The sequence below is a fragment of the Heteronotia binoei genome, chromosome 4, assembly GCF_032191835.1.
Source record: "Heteronotia binoei isolate CCM8104 ecotype False Entrance Well chromosome 4, APGP_CSIRO_Hbin_v1, whole genome shotgun sequence".
Classification (NCBI taxonomy): Eukaryota; Metazoa; Chordata; class Lepidosauria; order Squamata; family Gekkonidae; genus Heteronotia; species Heteronotia binoei.
In genome coordinates, this window is record NC_083226.1 from 39301389 (window position 1) to 39322060 (window position 20672).

General features: G+C 42.8%; 1 protein-coding gene across 1 annotated transcript in view; it reads left to right on the forward strand.

Moving 5' to 3' along the window:
* The window catches only part of SUSD1 (sushi domain containing 1), an 80142-nt gene that overhangs the window by 12426 nt on the left and 47044 nt on the right, over nt 1–20672 (forward strand). The window contains exons 5-8 of the mRNA XM_060237144.1: nt 8420–8599; nt 11759–11938; nt 14590–14670; nt 17021–17197. Coding sequence (XP_060093127.1) covers nt 8420–8599; nt 11759–11938; nt 14590–14670; nt 17021–17197 — 618 coding nt within the window. The remainder of the gene's footprint in view (nt 1–8419; nt 8600–11758; nt 11939–14589; nt 14671–17020; nt 17198–20672) is intronic.

Sequence of the window (20672 nt, forward strand, 5' to 3'; positions counted from 1 at the left end):
CTTCCAGTGTTCTGGCTAACGAATGTAGCAAAGAGTCAGGAATGATTTTATGTCCTGATTCTGCAATTTAAAACAAACAGTCTCAGAGTAGGCCTCAGGCCTGGGAGTACTGCTTCTGGTCAAAGTAAAATAGCACTGGGCTAGATGGATTATGAGATAGTGGTAAATGACGACTTGTAAAACAAGATTTGGTGGCCGGTTCAGGCCTTGTTCTAGGAGGATGGCAGGTGCTCTGCTTGGGAATGAAGTACCTAGTTCATTAACATAACAGATGCTTAGTATGCACAGTTTCAATAACTGGGCAGTTCTCACCCAGTCCATGAGTGAAGTCCTTGCCAAAGGCTCCATTTCTGATCCAAGGAAATCAGTACCTCAGCAAAGAGAGTCCTTCTGTCATTTCTAAAATCTTGCTACTTGAAATGGCAAACTGTTCCACTTAATTGTAAGTCCACTCACAAGGGACCTTCATACCATTTTAAGCTACAGGCTGGAGACCATCACAAGCAGATCCATTGGTGTGATACAGTAAAGTTGTAGCCTTCTGTTGTTCCTTGCTGTGCCTCTTACACTTTCTGCTCTTGTCTTCATTTATGTCTGTGCCTGAAAGATGCAAACAGCATCACAGGAACATACAGAGATAAGTGAGAGACAAAGAAAGGCAAGTAAAAATAAAAACCAAACTAAAACAAGATGTGGGGCAACAGCCACAACATAATTGTGGCATAATCATCCATAGTGACTATTTACAGCCAACAAACTTTTATTCAGAATGTAAGCTTTCATGTGCAAGCACACTTCTTCAGACAAGGAATGAGGTACATTAAGCTGGTATATAGCTGGTAGGCAGTGGTTTAGAATGCAAAGTGGTACAAAGCTAAAATCTAATAGCAGAATAGTAAAATTAACAAGTTCAGAAAACCTTTGATCTGGATTGCATTAGCGTGGGAAACCAATAAAACAGTAACATATCAGAATGTGAGAATGTCTGTTGTTATTCTATTGCTAATAAGCCTGGGTCAAAATGAGGGCATTTATTTCCCAGAAGTTTTTCCTGTCCAACTAATTTACCTTTTAACATGTAACATAAATATATACATCATTCTAGTTTGCCATTAGAAAAAAATACATTAAAATATAGTGGAAGGGTTTAGTATATGTAATGAGATAAACAGCCAATATCCCTTGCTTGAGTATTTATTTATTTATTTATTTATTTATTTATTTATTTATTTATTTATTTTATTATTTATATCCCGCCCTTCCCAACAAGTGGCTCAGGGCGGCTCACAGAAATCTGGCATAAATAACATTTAAGCATAAAACATTAGAGTAATAATACATTTAAGTTTTAAAACATTAAACTATTTAAAATATTAGACCATTTAAAACATTAGGGACAGCAGACATTCAGTGTAACTATACTCAGTTTCTTGTTTCTTGTAACAGCTAGTCATAGGCCAGCCGGAAGAGGGTGTCTTACAGGCCCTGCGGAACTGGGCGAGGTCCCGCAGGGCCCTCACCTCTTCCGGCAGCTGGTTCCACCAGGAGGGGGCCGTAATAGAAAAGGCCCGGTCCCTTGTGGATTTAAGCGGGCTTCCTTTGGCCCGGGGATAACCAGGAGATTCTGAGTTCCTGATCTCAGTACTCTCTGGGGCACATGTGGGGAGAGACGGTCCTTCAGGTAGGCAGGTCCTAGGCCATATAGGGCTTTAAAGGTAATAACCAGCACCTTGTACCGGATTCGGTAAGCTATCGGCAGCCAGTGCAGATCCCGGAGTCCCGGCCGGATGTGCTCCCTTCTTGGGAGCCCTAACAACAACCGGGCCGCGGCATTCTGCACTAGCTGCAGCTTTCGGGTTCGGCACAAAGGCAGCCCCATGTAGAGAGCATTACAGTAGTCCAACCTCGAGGTGACCGTGGCATGGATCACTGTTGCTAGGTCATCGCGCTCCAGGAAGGGGGCCAACTCCCTTGCCCGCCTAAGATGAAAAAATGCGGACTTGGCAGTGGCTGCTATCTGAGCCTCCATCGTTAAGGAAGGCTCCAATAGTACCCCCAGGCTTTTGACCTTGTCCGCTGCTATCAGCGGCGCACCCCCAAAAGCTGGTAGGGGGATTTCCCTTCCTGGGCCCCGACGACCCAAGCAGAGGACCTCTGTCTTCGCCGGATTTAGCCTCAGCCTGCTCAGTCTGAGCCACCCAGCCACCCAGTATGTCAATACAAAAACCATTATTCTGATACACTATCCTAAAAGAGAAATACATTGAAGAAGAAGAATTGCAGATTTATATCCCGCCCTTCTCTCTGAATCAGAGACTCAGAGCGGCTTACAGTCCCCTATATCTTCTCCCCCCACAACAGATACCCTGTGAGATGGGTGGGGCTGAGAGGGCTCTCACAGCAGCTGCCCTTCCAAGGACAACCTCTGCCAGAGCTAATGGCTAACCCAAGGCCATTCCAGCAGGTGCAAGTAGAAGAGTGGGGAATGAAACCCAATTCTTCCAGATAAGAGTCCACGCACTTAACCAAACTGGCTCTCTTGGAATACTGTGGATATATAGCCATACTTTGTGAAAGGTAGTTTAGCATATATAATGAGATAAAAAACCAATATCCCTGTTCAGTCCTGGGAAGATGTTCGTTCCAAGTTTCATTGCCCTTTGCTTTTTTTATCCTTGCTTTTTTTCTTGGAGGGGGGGTGTACTATGGTTTAACACTTGGTTGTTTGTAATATAAATGAGTGTGAGATTAAAAGGAGAACTGCAAGCTGTTTAACTACAAGTTTCTATCACTCCCCACCCCCATGCAATAATATATCTATTGCAACAGTTATCAAAAGGGAAAATATAGTATATACTATAGAAGCTGTGTTTGAGGAAAATTTAAACCCATGAAGCTAAATATCAGTGTTCCTACAAACACTGGAATTTAACAGCTTCACCATTTGAAGCTGGTAAACTTCCAGCAGTTTATTTTAACTAAGATATCACGTCCTAAACACTGGCATTCAGAATAAAAATAAGATTGACAATGTAGTAACAAAAATCATATTACAGAATACTCCAGGAAGACTGCCATTTGTCATGTTTGTTGTAACCAACACACCAGTACCACACTCGGTGGAAGAGCCTCTGTTTAGCAGGCTGAAGGTCCCAGGTTCAATCTCCAGCATCTCCAGTTAGAAGTTGCAGGCAGCAGGCGATGTAAAAGACCATTGCCTAAGATCCTGGAGAGCTACAGCCAGTCTGAGCACACAATACCGCTTTAATGGACTGATGGTCTGATTCAGTATAAGGCAGTTCCATGTATGTGTTATTATAGATGGAGAATATCATGGAACTGCTGATGGTTAAATGGGATGTTCTGCAGGCACTGCATCAGTATTATAGCATCACAAGCAGAGATACAGATGTTTGGAACTGTAACTTATTCAGTTTCTTCCCTAATTCTGCTTGTGTGTCACTTATGAATTAGTTCAGTTTTATTTTTTTTCCCTTTGAATGCAATTGTAGAAATGTGGGAAACCCAGTTTGATTAAAGAAACTCAGAATGAAAGTAGACAATACCACATTTCTGAGTCTGCTATGGGGATGTGGTGCCATTTTACAGCTTGGATTTATACCTTTCAAAATGTTCTGCGGGCTCAATTTTGCTGGGGATTGCAGAATGGGAGAATGAGTGACTCCTACCTCCCCACTTCCCCATTTTCAAGAGCCAAATCAACTGTTTCGACTCATGGAAATGATGCTTGAGGGGAGATAGGAGGCCCTTGTGTCTCTTCCCCACCCCTGAGCAGGGGTCCCCAGCAGGGTCAGGCCCCTCTAGTGCTTTGAAAGGTAAACATCCTGGCTATCAAATTGTGCTGCATCCCTGCGGTGGACTTGGGGACACAGAATCATCTACTCTGGCCTTCAGTACAAGTTGAAAGGGTACATCCTGTCTCCTCTTTCCACATAGCCCTCATTCCAATCATAACTGTGCTTGCATGTGCAATGTACCTTCTGCAATTTGATGATTTCTGCCCCACCCCCTTACATTAGCAAGGGTATCAGGCTCAAACATAGAATCTTTTCATTTTTATCAATTTATTCATCCAGCTAATAAAGCAGATAATGCAAATTTGACTGTTTCTGATGTCATGCCCACCTATTTAACCCTAGCTCTTCCTGCAATATAAGATTGTAAAGGAATCCAAACATAAGATTGTAAAGGAAATGAGAGAAATATAAGATTGTAAAGGAAATGAGAGTATACTTGTTTGAAAGCAATGTAAAACATAGAAAGATTGAAATAATCTTAAATCCATATGGTTTGTGTTTGGGAGTGGGAGAATTATTATTTATTATTATTATTATTTTAAAATTTATATTCCACCCATTCCCCATTGGGGGCTCAGAGGGGAGTACAGCAAATAGAAAAAAAAATCATAATAAAACCAATTACAATATTAATCAAAGTGCAGCAAGATGATTCAGCAAGATGACATGACAGCAAGGTGGCATAGCACAAAATAGTACCACAATACAGCATCACAGTACAGTAGTGCAGTAAAGCAGCAGAACAGTAGGGGGGAGGCCAACCGGTCAATAAATAGATGCCCGCTGCCTCATCCAAAGACCTGGTAGAACAGCTCTGTTTTGCAGAACCAGAGAGGATTGTGAGGCACTCCAAAGGGATCTGTTGAGACTGGGTGAGTGGGCGTCAATGTGGCAGATGAGGTTCAATGTGGCCAAGTGCAAAGTAATGCACATTGGGGCCAAGAATCCCAGCTACAAATATAAGTTGATGGGGTGTGAACTGGCTGACCAAGAGAGAGATCTTGGGGTCGTGGTAGATAACTCACTGAAAATGTCAAGATAGTGTGCGATTGCAATAAAAAAGGCCAACGCCTTGCTGGGAATTATTAGGAAGGGAATTGAAAACAAATCAGCCAGTATCATAATGCCCCAGTATAAATCGATGGTGAGGTCTCATTTGGAATACTGTGTGCAATTCTGGTCACCGCACCTCAAAAAGGATATTATAGCATTGGAAAAAGTGCAGAAAAGGGCAACTAGAATGATTAAAGGGTTGGAACACTTTCCCTATGAAGAAAGGTTAAAACGCTTGGAGCTCTTTAGCTTGGAGAAACGTCGACTGCAGGGTGACATGATAGAGGTTTACAAAATAATGCATGGGATGGAGAAAGTAGGGAAAGAAGTACTTTTCTCCCTTTCTCACAATACAAGAACTTGTGGGCATTCGATGAAATTGATGAGCAGTTGGGTTAAAACAGATAAAAGGAAGTACTTCTTCACCCAAAGGGTGATTAACATGTGGAATTCACTGTCACAGGAGGTGGTGGTGGCTACAAGCATAGCCAGCTTCAAGAGGGGGTTGGATGAAAATATGGAGCAGAGGTCCATCAGTGGCTATTAGCCACAGTGTGTGTGTGTGTGTGTGTATATATATAAATAATTTTTTTTGCCACTGTTTGACACAGAGTGTTGGACTGGATGGGCCATTGGCCTGATCCAACATGGCTTCTCTTATGTTCTTATGTTCTTACTAAAGGCCAGCAAGCCAGGAAGGGTCCGGATTTCCATAGGGAGCTGATTCCACCAGGTCGGGGCCAGGACCAAGAAAGTCCTGGCCTGGTGGAGACAAGACGGGCATATCTTGGGCCAGGGACTATCAGAAGATCTTGGGAGGCTGAACGAAGTGACCTCCAGGGCATATATGGGAGGAGACAGTCCCATAGGTATGTTGGTCCCAGGCCGTGCAAGGCTTAAAAGAACTGACACCTTGAAATGGATCCAGTACTCTATAGGCAGCCAGTGCAGGTCGCAGAGCACTGGCCGTATGCTCACCCATACAGGTGATGCAGTCAGCAGGCGAGCTGCCGCATTCTGCACCCGCTGCAGTTTCCAGATTAGTTTCAGAGGTAGGCCAGTGTAGAGCAAGTTACAGTAGTCCAGCCTGGAAGTAACCATTGGAAGGGTCACTGTAGCCACATCTTGGGGGGATAGGTATGGTGCTAGCTGCCTGATCTGCCATAGATGGAAAAAAGCAGACCCAGCAGCCACTGTGATCTGGGCCTCCATGGAGAGGGAAGTATCCAGAATCACCCCCAGTACCTGTTGGGTTGGTACTAGAACGGCACAGGACCTCCGTCTTAGTTGGATTTAACTTCAGTCGACTCTGCTGTAACCATCCAGCCACAGCTCCTAACGCCTCGGACAGCTGTTCAGGGGCGGAAGATGGTCTGCCATCCATCAGCAGATAGAGCTGGGTGTCATCAGCATACTGGTGACAGCCCAGTCCAAAACCTCGGGCAATCTGGTAAAGGGAGCGCATATAGATGTTAAATAATATGGGCAAGAGAATAGCTCCCTGCGGCACTCCACATATAAGTGGGTGCCGCAGGGAGGTCTGCTGACCAAGCATCACCCTTTGTCCCTGTCCCCGGAGGAAGGAGGAAAACCATTGCAAAGCTACCCCCCGCACCGGCAAGGTGGTGGGTCAGTAGGTCGTAGTTGACAGTGTCAAATGCTGCTGATAGGTCAAAAAGAATCAACAGCACTGACCATCTTGGTCCAGATGCCTTCTTAGGTTATCTGTGAGGGCAACTAATACCATCTCTGTCCCATGGCCCGGGCAGAAACCAGACTGGAATGGGTCCAGGGTGGATGTTTCATCCAGGAAAACCTGCAGCTGCTCTGCTACTGCTTTCTCAACCACCTTTCCCAGGGCGGCAAGTTCAAAACTGGGCAGTAGTTAGCTAGTACTCTAGGGTTAGCTAGTACTGTAGCCTCCTTTAACATCTCTGGAAATGTCCCACTTGTCAGGGACAGGTTAACAATATCACCCAGAGAGCCCCTGATATCATCCTGGCAAGCCTTCACAAGCCAGGATGGACAGGGGTCCAGGGGGCAGGTGGTAGGCTTCACCACATCCAGAATCCTGTCTACATCCTCCAATGTGAGTCGACTGAAGTGGTCCAGTATTGGATCATCCGGCGGCCAAGGGGCATCCAGTTCACATACTGTATCAACTGTGGCTGGGAGATCCTGGTGGAGAGTCAAGATTTTGTCTGCAAAATATGTCACAAAAGCCTCAGAGTCAATATCCAATTCCCTATCTTTTTGATTGCTCGATGGCAAAGTTGTCAGAGACCGAATCACTCTAAATAATTGAGCTGGGTGCGACTTTGCAGACTCTATGGAGGCCACATAGAAGTTTTTCTAAGCGGACTTCATAGCCTTCTCGTAGACTTTCATAAGCATTCTATACGAGGTTCTGGACTCTTCATCATGAGTACGCTGCTACATTCGCTCTAACTGTCTAAGCTGTTGTTTCATCCTTAGCAGGTCCAAGGAGTACCAGGGAGCTGCTTTGGTACAGCAGCGAAGAGGGCACTGGGCGGGGGGGCAATGTCATCAATGGCAGTGGAGAATTGGGAGTGCCAGTCCTCCACAAGCTCATCTAACGACCCACCAGGGGGCATCAGATCCCGCAGGGCCTCTTGAAACCGCTCTGGGTCCATTTGGCTCCGCGGGCAAGTGTAAATCCGCTCGCCGCCTAAACAGGGTGAAAATTGCAGGTCCAGCCAGACTTACAAGGCATAGTGGTCTGACCATGGGACAGTATTTGCTGCCATCAGAGCCACTGATATCCCTGCCCCAAAGATCAGGTCCATTCTGTTTAATTTCTAGTAATGCCATTCTGTTTGATTTCTAGTAATCATAGAATGTGGGATTCATTGAACAAATGGTTTCTGGGATTAATTTTTATTGCATCATGCTGCAAAACATGCCACTAGTGTTGGCCACTGGAAGCAGGAATTACTTAGAACCAAACTACCTGTGATGGTATTCTTGTGGCCACCGCAAGGACACTGCCACTATTTAAATGTCTTTAAAAAGCGATGCAAGGGCCTAATCTTAATTGAGCTGGCAGAGTAGTGGCCTGCGGTGCTCTTGTCTCTCCATCCCCCCCCCCGCCGTGTATTGCCAAGCATCAAAATGGTTGTGCCACCCCCACAGCCATTTTGGTGTTTGAAAAACAAGTTCTTGGCGGAACATAATTTTATGCAGAAAAACAGCAGGGAAAAGAGTACATTCCCTCCCCTCCATTTCTCAGTGCAAAATCACCCTTGTCCAAAACTGCTTTCTGTTTTTTTTAAAAAAACATCAGTATTGAGTTTCCTGTTAATCCTTTTGAACACGATATATATTTAGCAAAATGCGGATATAACAAATGTTGATATGTGCTTGTAAACATGACCCATAGAGATACAAGCAGCTGGGATTGACTGCAGTATACACTTTTCATCAAACCTGGGAATTTCTGCCATGTGATATGTGAACTGGGTCTTTTTCCAAAAAGAAAATGGGTTTGCCTTTACAATGCCTTTCCCCCCCTTTCTCCTTTGCTGCAGTTGTGGATTGTAGTCATCCTCCTCCTCTTCTAAATGCATATTTGACCCTTGTCAATGGAACAACTTATGGAAGCAAAGTCAAATATATTTGTCTACCAGGGTATGACATTGAAAGGGGAAATCAGACTTTAGTTTGTAATTCCAGAGGCTACTGGGAAGGAGTCAACCTAGTGTGCAAAGGTAAAGAAATTACAGATGGTTGTGTGTTAATTCCCCTGTAATGGGAAGGGGGGCGCGCTTGTATGATCTATTTGACCAAAGGCAGACTAGGGACAAAAAAATGTTAGTGTATAATATCAGAAGAGGTGAAACCTCTCTCAGATCTCTTAAAAATAATCCATTTCCAACCTCTAATTTACAGTTTATTTGAACTGTCACCCCCTCCAGTCCAGGAGACACATGAAACAACCTTGTACATGTCCTACTTCATTATAATTGCTATTCATTTGTATTAATTTGTTACATTTTATCCTGCTTCCTTCAAGAAGCTCAGGGAGGCATATGAAGTCATAGCATGGGTTCCTTAAGTATATTATTTATATTATACATAAAGCACAGTTTCCATATTGATCATACTACAATAATTGATGTTTGTCCTCATAGAATACTGCCCTTCCTTCTGTTAACGTTCTCCCTCTTGATAAACATGTTCCCCGTCTCTCTATATTCTTGGAAATGTAGAGTGTAGCAAAACAGGAATAAATGTCTGTCATGCAAGAAAAGGGGAACTGAAAATATGACAACAGAGTTAGGAAGGAAAATGAAAGAGAAAAGACAGAGACACAGAGAGACCTGCCCTGGATAGGATTTCCCCCCTTTAGTTTAACACAATCAAAGGAGGGAGCCCCTTCCCCTTGGAGGGGACAAGACAGTGTTTTTGCACCCAAACCGCCACATGCTCTAAGTGGGGGCACCCCCTCACCCTCAGTTTCTTTTCTGCCACCACATTGATAGGTTCTTCTAGAGATTGCTCCATGCTTCGCTTCTGTGTTTCTCATGACAATTCTTAGCTTTTTAGTCCTGTTTGGATTGCTGAGGGACATGCTCTTCATGGTGGTGAGGTGGCTCAGGGTTGTACGTTCGCCTCTGAAGTTTATAACATATTGATTCAGGCTAGGAAGCTTTCTACAAGATATTCCTACTCTAGGAAGCAGTCACTGTTTGAGGAACGGGCGCAGCATCAGGAGTGCCTCACCTTTTTCCTGCCTGGTGTCATTAGTTTTCAAGTATTCTTGTTAACACAGAGAGGGTTGGCAGTGTCCTCTATTAAGGTACACTTGGCAGCCAGTTCAGCATATCATGATTTAGTTGAAGGTTCTTTGTTTGCCCACAGCTGTCCTGATACTTCCTCAAGGGCTTGATTAATGTTTCCCACCCACCCCCTTGTTCCTAACATAATTCCACAGTGATCTCTCTCTCTTTCTGGTCTTGTCAAGTCTCAAGGGTTCACCTTTCAAGCCTTTGGCATCTTGCACACTGGAACTGCTGTCCAGGAAGGTGGCATTTCTGATAGCAGTCATGTCTACTAGGAGGATGAGTGGATTGACGGTCCACAGAGTAGACCTGCCTTTCCTGAAGAACTTCAGTGAGAGGGTCATGTTGCACCCTAGTTTGGAGGTTTTGCCCAAGGTGATGTTCAAGTTCTACCTTGCTCAAGAGATAGTTTTGCCTGTCTTTTTCCTATCTCCTACTTCCAAGGCTGAAAAAGCCTTACATCCTTTAGATGAGGGTCCTTTTATGTTATCTTGACAGGACAAGACCTTTCTGAGTAAACAAGAGTCTGTTTGTCTTTTAAGCAGGTCCTAAGAAGGGTAGGGCAGATTCTTCTCAGTCCATAGCTGGTTGGTTGTGGCAGCCATTAGGTCCTGTTTTCACCAAGCCCTTTCCACTTGGTGCTAAAGCTCACTCCACGAGGGCGTAAGGGTCCTTGGCAGCTTTTAATCTCAGAGCACCCGTCATGGAGATCTGTAAAGCTGTGACGTGTGCAGCTGAGATTCATCAAGCACTATATGTTGGACCTGCAGTCAAGGAAGGATGCAGAAATTGTCAAAGTGGTCCTGCAATCACTGTTTTCAGTGAGAGCATCACCCGTCCCTCTTCTTGGTTAGTAGCTCATTAAAATCCCAGTGTGGGGCTGCACTGAAGATGAAAACAGTGCTTCACTTACATGTAACTAATGTTCATGGACATGTCCTTTGCAGACACACATTCTCTCCTCCTACCCCACTGTGAGCTCTCCAGGATTTTTCTGGTTCTGTTGAGAGTTTCACAGCAGCTTTGCAGGAACTGAGGGTGAGGCAGGCACTCACCCTTTGAGTACTTGATGGTTTGGGCATGAAAAGACTGTTACGTTGGCACCAGGGGGGAGGGATTCCCCTTTTGATCATGTTAAACTAGAGGAAAAAATCTGTCCAGGGCAGACCTGTGCAAGTGTCGTTCCAGTGTGTGTCTGCACAGAAGATGTCAGTGAACATCAGTTCCAGGTAACCATATTTAATTAAAGTCCACCTTTCTCACTGAGACTCAAAGGAGATTTCCAGTGTAAGTCAGTACAAGCAATAAGATAAGACGTGTGCTGTTTTATCGCCACGGAAAAGTAGGGTAGGGAGTCTTGAAGTTGATTGTTATGCATAGAGCTAAAAATTCAACATGTTCACAAGGAAGGGGTTTCCTTTTTGTTTTCAAAGGGCCAATTCTTTCTTGAATTATATCACCCTCCCAATAAGGGACGTGTGACCACAATAAACTCTGTGCACTGCAAGTCATGTCCAAAGTAGAACACTGAGCTCTGGTATCTGGAGTAGTTTTGCCTCTAATTTATTGATTCTAGGAACAGGCAGTAGCATAATGCTCATGTAGTTCATGGTTGTTCAGCTATGCCACAAATTCCTGCTATTTGTGGTACTAGGCCTCTGTCTAGTCATCCATGGAAAACATTAAAGGTCAGCCCCTACATTTTCCATTTTGTTATGGTAACTATTGTGATGAAAGAAGTCATGCATGCTTACATCATTTTATATCGATTTGCTTCCTACTGCTCTGTTCAGCCTTCTTGCAATCAAAATGTTCTTCCATCAGCGAAGTATATTTTGCACTGAAGAAAGGCTCATTGGGCCTGAAGAATATTATTGTGGAAACAAATCCTGTCTAGATTATCTGAAATCCTGTTTGGTAGATCTGAACAACTTTAATTTCAACATTTGAAAGGCAACTGCTGCCTTAAAATGTAAGAATTGAATTTGTGAAGGGACTTGATGAGAGTTATTTTATCTCCTTATTAAAACTGGAGATGAAACCTTGCTCATTAACATTGGTGTCTTTCTTTCTCTCATCCCCTAGAAATAGACTGTGGAAAACCACTGCCGCTTCCAAATACAGATATTGTCTGGGATAACACCACAGCTTTGGGCAGCATAGTATATTATAAATGCAAGAAAGGATTTCATTCAGTTGGAGAACGTAATTTTTCACAATGTACAAAAACTAAAAAGTGGGAGAACATTACTTTTGAATGCAAAGGTAAATATATTATATTTAGAATCTTCCATGGAAATATTTATTTATGGACAATCACAGACCATGAATGATTTTTTTTACTGTAGGGGGGAAAATATCTTTTCTAAATATTCCAAAATTATTGTTTCTTGTTGCAAAAAATTATTGTTTTTCTGTTCTTATTTTAAAATTACATTTTTAAAAAAGGTTATTTCATATTTATCCATTTATCTTCATTAGCCTCCATTTATCTTCATTAGTATTTTTGAGGTAAATCAGACTGAGAGATAAGGAGTCAGCCACAGTTTCAGTGAACCAGTGTTGTCCTAGTCCGAATTTATTACTCCTGCTAGCTCCACCTGCAGAGCTGGTGCCAAAGTTCCTGGTGCCTTAGACCCCGCCCCTGCCCCAAGCAGACCTGGGAAGGCAAGGGCAGGGCAGCAGCTTGCGCGCTCCTCAGAGCTTGCCTTCTGCACAGACACTTGCAAGGGAAGGTGGACTCTGAGGAGAGCACATGCCGCCCCACCACTCTCAGCTTCCCAGGTCTGCCCTAGGCTGCCGCCTACCTGGCCAACTGCCACGCGCCGGCCCTGTCTGAAGGATATGAATTGTTTTGGGGCTGGTGTGCCCACCTTGCTCTTTCTTTTTTTAATTGGGAAATCCTGGTCAAAGACTAATTTTTTTAATCTGAGACAATTGAAAGAAGGTGGCAGTTTAACTTGAGTAAATTCCCCCTCCCCAAAGCCTGAAGATTCCCGGGCTTAGAATCCTAGTTTGGGGGAGGGACTCTTGTTAGCATGTGCATCTGCAATTATGTGTCATAAGTAACCAGAATTAGTCTCTAATCAGGATTCTCCATGCAAGAAGGGAAGAGGGAGGCACAACAAGCCAAGCTTGTCCATGCAGCCTGGTTAAATGTTGGTTAGAAGTGAGCTCAGTGTCTGAGTAGTTCAATTTGTTAATCTACATCCCTGGAAGAGGTTTGGTATCTCATCCATTCTAAGGATTAGTTCTCAGTTACATTTTATATTTAGATATGGAAACAGAGTGTGCAGTTGTAGAGGGCTCCTGTCAAGCAAATGTAGATTTCAGTACATTCCTTTAAATATCCTTGATCCAGTTCTTCTATTATTGCTGGCTGAGATACACAAATGCAGGCAGTCATCTTATACTTAGTCAAACCATTGATCCATCTTGCCTACTCTGACTAGCAGGATCTCAGGTTCAGGTTATTCACCTCTCTTACTACGCAGTCCTTTTTAACTGGAAGTACTGAGGATTGAACCTGGGACCTTCTGCATGCAAAGCAGATTATCTACCACTGAACCACAGGCCTGTATGTTCACATTCATGGTCTTAACATTTGAGGAGAAATTCATTACTATGTACTTGGGTATTTGTGTCAGCTCCTTGGATTTTAAAGGACTGTTTTGAAATGTACACACACCTGCCTTTGCATATGACGAGAACCTGTTCTGTGAACTTTAATTTCCATACAAAATACAAAATGTAAACTGAGCGTTCTTTCCCAGGGATGTGGTTTAACCTTTCAAACACAGAATCTCTAGCACTAATGAATATCACTGAAACACCATTTTTGCCATTAGTGACAGGTGATGACATTGGACCATCAGAATGGTTGAATTTCTCCAAATCCAGTGTCATTTTCCTCTCGTGCATACCCCCACAGAAGTATGTGGGAAGCATTGCCACCTGGTGTGTGGCTGTGCTTGTATATAAATAATGGAACCATTTGGGCATGGCCCCTCATTTAGATCTTTCTGAGGATGCCAACTGGGACAGTCAGCCTTGTTCCCATGGTTAAAGAATCCACATTGCAGCTGCATGAGAGAGCACTACATGGCACAAGAGGCAGTGTGGTTTAACAGTTAGAGTGTCAGATTGGATCTGGGAGATCTGCGTTCAGATCACCATTCTGCCGTGGAAGCTCACTGAGTGACCATGGGCCTAACCTGCATGACAGGTTTATTCAGATGAAATGGAGGAGAGGCAAATTACGTAAGACACCTTAGGTCTCTGTTGGAGAATGGGGAGGTATAAATGAAATCAAATGAATATGTGAGAGACATCTCTGTGGCTTCATATGTAAGTGTAAAGCAGGTCTTATGTGTCTGCTTTATCACCAAGTACAGGAAGTGCAGATAGATCCAGGTGGGCAGCTGTGTTGGTCTGATAGAACAAAGTTGGAGTCCAATAGTACCTTTAAGACCAACAAAGCTGTATTGAGAATGTTTTAATGAGAATGAAAATCAAACTCTGTCTGATGAAATGTATTTTTAGCTCACAAACGCTTATATTCTCAATAAAACTTTGTTGGTCTTTTAAACAAAATTTTATTAAGAGAGAATTTTTCCATTACAAATACAAAAGAGAGAGGAGAAATGTAATAGACCTTTGTTGGTCTTAAAGGTTCTACTGGGCTCCAACTTTGTTCTACAAGAAGTGTAGATGGTTATAATCCAGATAAGTACTTGAGGCTTCCCCTAGGAATTTGATTTACACAGTGGGATTTTTAAAAAAGTTTTATTCCTGCTCGAGCATAAATTGTTCTCTAGTTAAGCTCCTATAATTACATTAATATACTTTCTGTGAACTATAATAGCTTGTGATACAGTTTCCCTCTTGTGAAATCTCTCACTCTGCCTCCATTTTAGCTGTTGAGAGTTGGCCTTATGAAGGATTAAAAGAGCCAAGAGTGGTTGAAATGACAAAATGGCAACCCACTTATTCTAAGGGTGAGTGCCTCTTTCTTCCCTCAGCAAGTTTTAAGAAGATAGATATTGAGATGTCATGTGGTGTTAATGACTACAGTTGTACTTTTTAATCAGACTCATTTTCATATGGCTGTCAGATAGTGAAAGAATTGTACAATTGATTAATCATCCTCTTTTTAATCAAGTTGATTAATTAAAATCCACATAATGCCAAAATTTCAATGCTAAGTGTAATTTTGAGATAACCGAGTTAATAAATGGAAACAGTGGATATGGAAACAGTGTACAGTTGTAGAGGGTTTTAAATGCTTTTAAATGTCTGTATTACAGTAAAACACACACAGTCAAAATGACTTAAAGATAAACAAATGTTTGTTTCAAAAGTTAAAATATCCTCTAATTAATTCCAGTTAGCTCCTGCAGATCTGAAATTCTCATCCTGCCGTGAATGCTGATAACATTTTGTACCCCACCGTTTATAATATTTATTGTTATATATAGGATTTTTATTGAGGGTGGGGTTGTTTGCTGCTTTAGGATTCCAGTCAGAGGGAAAGGCAGGTTACAACTTTTAAGGAATGAACAATATAAATCACAAGTATTCAGTTCCTGAAGTTATATTTGCACCATAGTTCATGCTAATCCATAATGTTCTTGTGACCAATGAAAAATCAGAGCAGATGAGGAGTTGCTGCAACTGGCTTCCAGTTTTAAATTCTGGTGTGTACTTGGAACAACAGCATAAACATTTTAAAAAGCACAGCTCTCAGTTTAGTGCTCCAATCCTAAACTGAGTTGCATACTTCTAAGTCAGTGGGTTTGGAATGGTGTAACTCTTTTTTGGATTGTACTGTAAATTGGAGGCATGAAAACTTGATGGGTGAGGGTATCCTAATTTAAATACTCATGAACTAATCTTACCACATACCTGCTGATGGCAGGCAAACTCCTGGCAATTGTTGCAGATGCTCATCTGGTTGATGGGCAGAAACAGGCTGGCAAAATGGTGGAGGGAGCAGTCTTTGTCACTGCACAGTGATGTCACTTCCAGCACAACCTAGAAGCACAGGTATCACGCTGAGGTCACGCTTTAGCAGTCGCTGCAAATAAGTACTAGATGGTCAGCCTAGTATGATGCCAGAACTTCCAGATCATGCCAGAAGCGATGGCACTGTGTGACAACAAAGATCACACAAACAAACACACACACACACACTCCACAGTATCTGCCTCCTCACATTTCCAGCATATCGCCATGCCATGCCATGCCTAGCAGCCCTACTCATGAACTCTTTCCAAGACAGTAGCATGCACATCCATCAAAGAGGTTGGGTGTGATTTTGGATGCTTCCTTAACTATGGAGGCCCAGGTCATACATATTGCCAAGTTTTTCAGCAACTGGCTCCTTCTCTGTTGTGCCCTGACCTAGCCATGGTAATCCATGCAATGGTCACCTCTAGGCTAAGCTGCTGTAACTTGCTCTACGCTGGCCTACCCTTCAGCCTGACTGAAAAACTCCCGTTGATCCAGAATGTGGTGGTGCAGGTCCTGACAGGAATGCCATAGATGGCTCATATTCAACCTGTGCTGCTTCAACTGCACTGGCTTCCAGTGGGGTACCAAATCATGTTCAAGGTCTTAGTATTGACTTTCAAGGCCTTGAGCTGTCTGGGACCAATGTATCTGTGGGATTGTCTCCTCTGGTACGTCCCCAGGAGAGTGTTATGCTTTGCAGATAACAACCTGCTGGTGATCCCTGGCCCCAAAGATGTCTAATAGTCCTTGGCCAGGGCTTTTTGGTCCTGGCCCCAACCTGGTGGAGCTCTGCCTATTACTGCCACAGCCTTGTGGGATCTTCTACAATTCCACAGGGCATGCAAGGCAGAGATGTTCCAGCAGGCTTCTGGTTAAGGACATCAATGGTTTCCCAACATGGCTGGCACCTACCTCCTCCTCCCCCAAAAACCTCTAATTGTGTTTCCTCTACCCCCTGCCCAGAAAGTGTCCAGGTGGTCCAGAAATTTGGGATGTAAATTTTAGGAATGCCATCTTGGAACTTAGTTTAATTAGTCTTTTTTGGTTTTATTAAGTTTTCTACCCTTGTAGTTTAATGTTATACTGGTTTGTATATTTGTTTTATGATTTTATGCCCCATTGTACATCTCCCAAAGCCTGGTTTAAACTGGGATAGGGCAACTACTAAATAAATAATAGTCTAGATTACTGCTATCTGTTTGAATGTCTAGAAGACATAAGGGGGCCAAGACTAATGATGAGCTACTCACCATTCCTGTGAAAACAGTGGCATGTTATGCAATTTGATGCCAACAAATGTATTTTTGAATAAAGTTTTTAAATTATGTTTTGAAGTGGATTGTGGACACCCTGCTTTGCTACCCAACTCTGAAATGAAGTGGGACATGACCTCTCAGCTGGGCAGTGTTGTGGAATACAAGTGCAACAGAGGTTTCTATGCCACAAGCCCCCAAACCCTTTCTCACTGTACCAGTAATGGATCATGGGAAATCCTGGATCTAAGATGCAAAAGTAAGCATATGATAAAATTATGAAATACGCATTTAAGACAAACTATTTGGTATTGTGAACAGTTTTTCTCCCTGTTACAAGTGAGAGTGAGATGTTTCAGAAACTGGTTGCTGGAATCAGTTGTGGAGATTTGTTCAATTGATTTAGTTGACTGAATTGTTAGGATATATCGATTCACTTTTGGCAGAGTAATCAATTAATTGATTGGATTTATCTGTTCACTTTGATATGATTCACCTGCATATCTAGGGTTGGAGACGGAATTACTTCCACTGTCTCATGAAGTACAGTGTGAGTCTTTTGTTTTGCTACTAATATACGCGGATCAGGAAGCTGCCATGTGCCACAGTAGTCTAATTCACATATTTTTGGCAAGAGAAACACACTGAACTTTCTGTAAGATAGTATACATTAGTTAAAGAAATCAAACAAGTTGTTTACGTACAACTCAGCCCTTATGCAGCACTGCATACATGTCACACTAAACCCCTCCTCCAGTTGTGTACTCAACTTAATCATAGTTCTGAACAAAAGGAAAATAGAATGCTGAGGGCCATACAGAACATGGAAAGTGAACAAATTTACATCATCCCTTGCTTTGCAGAAAACATTTTGTAATGCTATTGATTTGCATAATTTATTCCTCTTGCAATGGGCATTGCTCAAACAACTGGAAACCTTGTTCAACGACATCTCTGGCTTTTTATTTAACAGGCATTGTTTCCACACATTCACAGGACTAGAAACCAGGGTGTTTTCTTTTTTTAGCAGAACAGGTTCTCAGAGGAAGTTAAATTCTGGCCTGTGCTATGTTCTAGGCCCAGTTTTCTTCCCCTGCACTACAGAATTGCAACAGTCACTAGGTACGTCGGACATATGGAGAAGTTAAGTCCCACTGATTTTGGGAACTTGTAAGAAATTCACAAAGTTGGGGTTCTCCTGTCCTGTGTCAAAATACCACTGAAGCAGTTTTGTCCATAGAGTGTATATACAAGAATTTTTAAAAGAACTGACTTGAACCTTTGTCTACAAATTGACAGGCTGTTCATTGTATTGTCTGCCTTGCCTGTAAAAAAGGGACATACCTGGAGTGTTGCAGTAAAGAATGATTACAGCATTTCCCCTAAGCTGCTACCATAATTAGAAAGGCATTTTAAAGGAAGAGTTCAATATCCTCATGTTTCATTGTTCTGTTTGCAGTTCTCTTTAGAGGCCCCAGAGGACTTTCACACTGAACCAAAATTCTTGTTTCTGTTTCTATATCTGTACTGTTGCCTTTAGATTAGTAGAGATTAATATAAAAAGTCCATGCAACTCAATTTAAAAAATTATTCTGCTTCACAGAGCTAGTTACAGACATTTTTCCCTTACAACCAAAGGGACAACCAAGTCTTAATTAAAATGGCAGGGAAAAAGTCAATAAACCTCCCTGGAGAATATGGCTAAGAGCTGAAGTGTTGAGCAGAGTGTTTGGTAGGCTTTAATTTCCCTTTCAAGTATTGCTGTGTGAAAGGACTCGCTACAGCTTGGAAGATACTACCAAGCAGTGCTTCATGAAGTGTAAGGGAAAGGCAAATCCCTCCCTCATGTAATCAGGCAAATTCAGGTTGGGGCAGGCTGTCAGCACCTGTTAGCCACAATAATAACCATAACTAGGGCAGCCTTTTACCTTCAAGGTCTGCTCCTGGGCCTCCAGAAGCAGCTGGCTGGTCAATCTTGTTAAAAGGATGTTGGATTAAATAGACATTTAGTCTGATCCAGCAGGACTCTTTTCTTCTTGCATTTGTTCTGCTCCCAGGTTCCCAGCCTATGTTCTGCAGCAGCCTAATCCCATTTCCCCTCTATGTTGCTTACTTTGATTGTCCAAAAGCCCCTTTATTCGCCTTTTCAGTAAGCTAGGCACACAATAGAAATATGGGTAGTGGAATGATTAAATTTAAAAACTGTACTGTAAAAATAATTATGTATACAAGGGTTTAAATTTTCATGCTTTTTGAAAATGGTGGACAATATTCTACTGTGTGTGTATAAAAGGCACATGGGTTTTCCCCATGTTCATCTTTGCTACTGGCTGCAGTTCTTTCCAGCACCCTGGAAAGATCATTCATGGGGGGTCACAAGCCGTGTTCCCTCTAAGCTGAGTTAGCGTGAGCTAGCTCACAGATTTTTAGCCTTCAAGCTCACAGATTTTTGTCTTAGCTCAGGGAAAATGTCCTCGGAGCACAATGGTTTATGTAGTAGCTCACAACTTTAATGCCAGAACTCACAACTTTAATGTCAGTAGCTCGTAAAGTAGAATTTTTGCTCACAGGACTCTGCAACTTAGAGGGAACATTGACAAGATCTATGCGAAGGGACAGTGGGGAGGGTCAGGGGGGTAGAGCAAGGAGGTATGTACAAGGCAGGGAAATGCCTTCTTGTCTTGGTGGTGTTGCACTTGTGGAACGTGGAGGAGCTATTTCGCTTCCTTATCCCTCCTTGTTCTAGCCTCCCCAGTCTTTGTGGCTGCTCCTTGATATATGTCCCACAACCAGGGAAATGAGGGTCTGAAAGAGCAGCAGCCATTAAAAGGACCATAGAGAAACTACACTTTCTGTGCATAGATTGGTAAAATACTGGCCCAGGGCACATAAAACAAGCAGAAAATGTGAAAGTCAAAATAAAGAACACACACACGCACACATCATTACAATCTGCAAACCTTGATGAGAAATCAGACTTGTCAAACTGGCCTTGCATAACGTATGCTTCATTGTAGAACTCCCATGGTGTGAACATACACACAGCCTTTGTCTTATCTTTGACTCTGGTGAAAGAGATTGTGCAAGACTTTTGCATCAAAATAAGCAGTAAGATGAGCAAACACACCAAGAACAATGAAGTTTCTTTCAGAGTACTTCCAGGACTGTGTGTGTGTGTGGGGGGGGGAATTCTCTGTAGCCTTAAAGCTTGATCCGCTTACAGGCAGAGATTGGTATCTATCAGATGGCTATAGGCATTGCAGCTGAGCATACTCAAATGCCATAGATCATGTTGTGCACAAGCAAGTGAAGGCTTGTGCTGGTTTTGCCGATTGTTGCCATCGTAACCAGGTAATGTACAGAGTGTCTTTTCAAAATACGATTACATGATGAAAATGATCATCAGTGATTGTGTAATATATTGTTTCACAGTGAAATTGAATAATTGTAGCGTACAGTTAAAGGACGCTTAAAAAATAGAATACTGAACCTTGGAGTCATGAGGCTAATGCAGCTGGGTAATTTGTCAACTCAGGTGATGAATGTAATTAGTATGTATCGTAGATTTATTGGGGGGGTATTGTATTTTTTGTCTGAAGCCAAATGTAGAGCCTGACCCAGACTAACCCACCCTATCCTTGATGGGGGTACAAACAAGCATGTCTGGTAGCCCGCCACCACTCTTTTTGCTGGTCTGGGGCCATAGGGAGGAAAAGGAGAAACCCTCCTGCCCT